Raw genomic sequence first — 2,952 nt, 5'->3', positions numbered from 1 at the left:
TGGATCATCATTTTTATGAAATTCCAGATATGTTTTTTTTTTTTAAGAAAAACTTTAATCTGATCAGTGTTCCTTTCTTCTCTTCACATTTACATATCAGCCCCTTGTGAAAGTTTTGGATTCTTCTCGCTCCATTTTGGGCCTATAGCACAGTCTTAGAGTCCAATAAGATGAAATACACAGGCCCATTTCGGTCTGTCCAGCAGTGAGCCCAAGATTAAATATACGGGCCATATTTCCGAATTCCGCGTCTTTATTTTTTTGCTTGCTTGTCCAATTAGTGTTGGATCCGGAGCATTTCTAAACAGAATTAAAGGGAAAAAAGTAACAAAAGGAAAGACTTGATACGTTGTTGACTCCATATCTTTTGAAGAACATGTCCTCATAATTAAGAATACGAGAAAAATTAGACACCATGATATAAAGGAACAAGTTAAGGCCGCCATTGTTGACTCCAAATGAAAGAAAAATGAGTGGAAGGAACAAATTTGGTGATATATTTAGAGTTTATAAGTAACTTTATAGAAAAGCAAAAGCAAGTTCAGAGAAAGCCCTTGTGTTGGAAGCTCTTGATGCAGTCATGGAGCATCTCTTGCAGGGTTTTGAATGTTGGAAGCCCTAATTCAGCAATCTTAGTGGTGTCCATGCTATGTGGGATGTTATCTCCTTCCTGATTGTTGCACCTACACATATACACATAAGCACGCAAGATTCAGCTTATGCATATATAAAAATAAAATATATTCCCTTTCATCCTAATTATCGTACAAAGTCAACTAATTTCATGATTTCTAACGAGTTGGAATTGATAAACTTAAACTCGTAGAAAAATATGTGCATTTTCAATTTTGCCTTTCATTAATGACCATAATAAGTGTTGAATATAAATTGGAACCATGTTAACAACTTGTTGCAATTAAAAAGGGGTAGGATTGGAAAAATGTTTAACTACCACATACATCTTTCTCTCATATTAATGATGACTAAATAGAATTTTACAACTTTATCTCAAGATATTGAAAATTAAACTCGTTATTGAATCATTAAGGTACTGATTCAAGAATAAATGATCAAAATCATGATCAATAAACTAGTCTTAAACAAAATATTTCATTAAGTTGATCAAGACATTAGTTCAACCTGATTTTTAATATTATGTTTTGTCAACTAATTAGGAAGGGAGGGAGCATATGGTTAGATTTGAGTGTATGGTTGAACTCACGTGTGTTCGTAAGGGTAAGAAGGAAATGTTCGGCGAAGCATGTGGATGATCTGTGACCAGTGAGCTACAGAGCCTGAACACACAAGTCTGCCACTTGCCTTTGGTTGCTGCATTGCTATCAAGTGAGCTGAGACGACGTCGTCTATGTGCACAAATCCTATTGCTTGGTTCGGATATTCTCCTCTCGAACCTTTGATAATGGCGAGTAATAGGAGCAAGGTACTGGTAGGGTGTGGTGCAAGCAGAGGACCAACAACGAAAGATGGATTCACAACCACCATATCTATCTCACTTTGCTTTGCCACCTTCCATGCCTCTCTCTCTGCCACAGTCTTTGCATATGCATACCAAAGCTGCCATATAATATTATTCGCAGCATCCAATATCAGAATATCTGCTAATGCCTAGTTGCTTGGTGTTGAATTGTATACGTACATTGTAACGCTTGCAGTATTCTAGATCACTCCAATGTGATTCGTTAAGAGGAGAAACTTGTTGTGCATCGTCTCGGTATCTTATGGCTGAACAAGAAGAGGTCAAAACCACTCTTTTCACCTTCGCTCTTATGCACGACTTCACCACATTCACAGCTCCTTTCACTGTTGGATCTATTAAAGTTTTCTGCACAAAACAAACCACAGCAAGTATAAATAATATTACATGAATTTCATATTTACTCATGATAAGGTTCTGTATCACTATTTGCCAAGCACGTAACATTTGTTGGGAGTCATAAGAACAAACATGGAGATATCAAAATTCTTTGAACCACCACTAAGCTGGAATGAAGAAGAGGTATGCATATGGCTAGAAAAGACGATAGATTGAATATATATAGTTTAAGTGACCTGAACGTCGTCATTGAAGTTGACAATGACAGGAGCAGCTGTATGGAAGACACCATCAACACCTTGTATAGCCTCATCGAAGCTTCCTTCTTCCAACAGTTCAGCTCTCAACATCTTCAGCCTCTCTCTGGCTCCTCTCAGTTCCCATAAAAACCCTACCTTTTCCACATCCTCTGACACAGCGAATAAGGAACTTTAATCGACGTTAATTAATTACAACTGATGAACATGAGCTCAAATCTTAAAAGATGTATATGAATTAAACCTGGGTTTCTGATGGTGGTCCTCACTGTGTGGCCATTATCTAACAAAGCCTTCACGATGTAAGAAGCTATGAAACCAGAGCCCCCAGTCACGCAGTACTCAGGCATTTCTCTCTTCAAGTTTTATGGAGCTGATTCATCTTTCTCAGCTTAATCTCTTGGCTTTATTCAAAGGAACTGATTAACTTGAGGATCATGAAATATGCGTTTCACACCTTAACTAATACTATTAATTAAAGATAGGTAGATCGTAGATGCTTCACTCCATTCACAATCCTGTGTTTTTAATTTACATTAGGCTACCAAAAATTAGGTTTTCTTTTAATTAGAGTATATGGCCACAATTATATTAAAATAAAATTAAAACCCCAAGTGATGAAAATTATTTTGACACAGAAGTCATAACAACGCGTATGACACGTTTAAAAATTAGAGGACTGAGAACATAAAAATTAAAGTTGATAAAAAAAAAACAAAAAATTAACCAATAAGACCATGAGTTTGGTGTAGAAACAACGAACTCTTTTATAGGGCATTCTATGTCATACTTTTTCTGTTTTAAAGTATAAGTATTTTTAACTTTTTTTCTCTCCCCATTTTACGTGCATTTTAATGAGTA

General features: G+C 36.0%; 1 protein-coding gene across 1 annotated transcript; it reads right to left on the bottom strand.

Annotated features, from left to right (window-relative positions):
- Positions 1-420: 420 nt before the first annotated feature.
- Positions 421-2,453, bottom strand: LOC129301591 (tetraketide alpha-pyrone reductase 2-like). The gene is made up of 5 exons (XM_054940147.1): positions 2,336-2,453; positions 2,071-2,243; positions 1,658-1,843; positions 1,223-1,575; positions 421-683 (listed from the first exon to the last, which is right to left on the bottom strand). Exons 1-5 carry the CDS (start codon positions 2,439-2,441, stop codon positions 542-544), a joined length of 960 nt encoding a protein of 319 aa, XP_054796122.1. The 5' UTR covers positions 2,442-2,453; the 3' UTR covers positions 421-541.
- Between the last annotated feature and the right edge of the window lie 499 nt (positions 2,454-2,952).

This window comes from Prosopis cineraria, unplaced genomic scaffold (assembly GCF_029017545.1).
Source record: "Prosopis cineraria cultivar Desert tree isolate PC_DT_omini unplaced genomic scaffold, ASM2901754v1 PC2241, whole genome shotgun sequence".
Taxonomy (NCBI): domain Eukaryota; kingdom Viridiplantae; phylum Streptophyta; class Magnoliopsida; order Fabales; family Fabaceae; genus Prosopis; species Prosopis cineraria.
The sequence above is the reverse complement of the archived record's forward strand: the minus strand, read 5'-3'. Positions and strand labels throughout refer to the sequence as shown.

Excerpts from the sequence above, each read along its gene's own strand:
- LOC129301591 (XM_054940147.1), bottom strand. The coding sequence starts at position 2,441 with ATGCCTGAGTACTGCGTGACTGGGGGCTCTGGTTTCATAGCTTCTTAC. Across the intron at positions 1,844-2,070 it reads ACTTCAATGACGACGTTCAG|AAAACTTTAATAGATCCAAC; the intron begins GTCACTTAAACT and ends TGTTTTGTGCAG. Across the intron at positions 684-1,222 it reads TCTTACCCTTACGAACACAC|GTGCAACAATCAGGAAGGAG; the intron begins GTGAGTTCAACC and ends GTATATGTGTAG.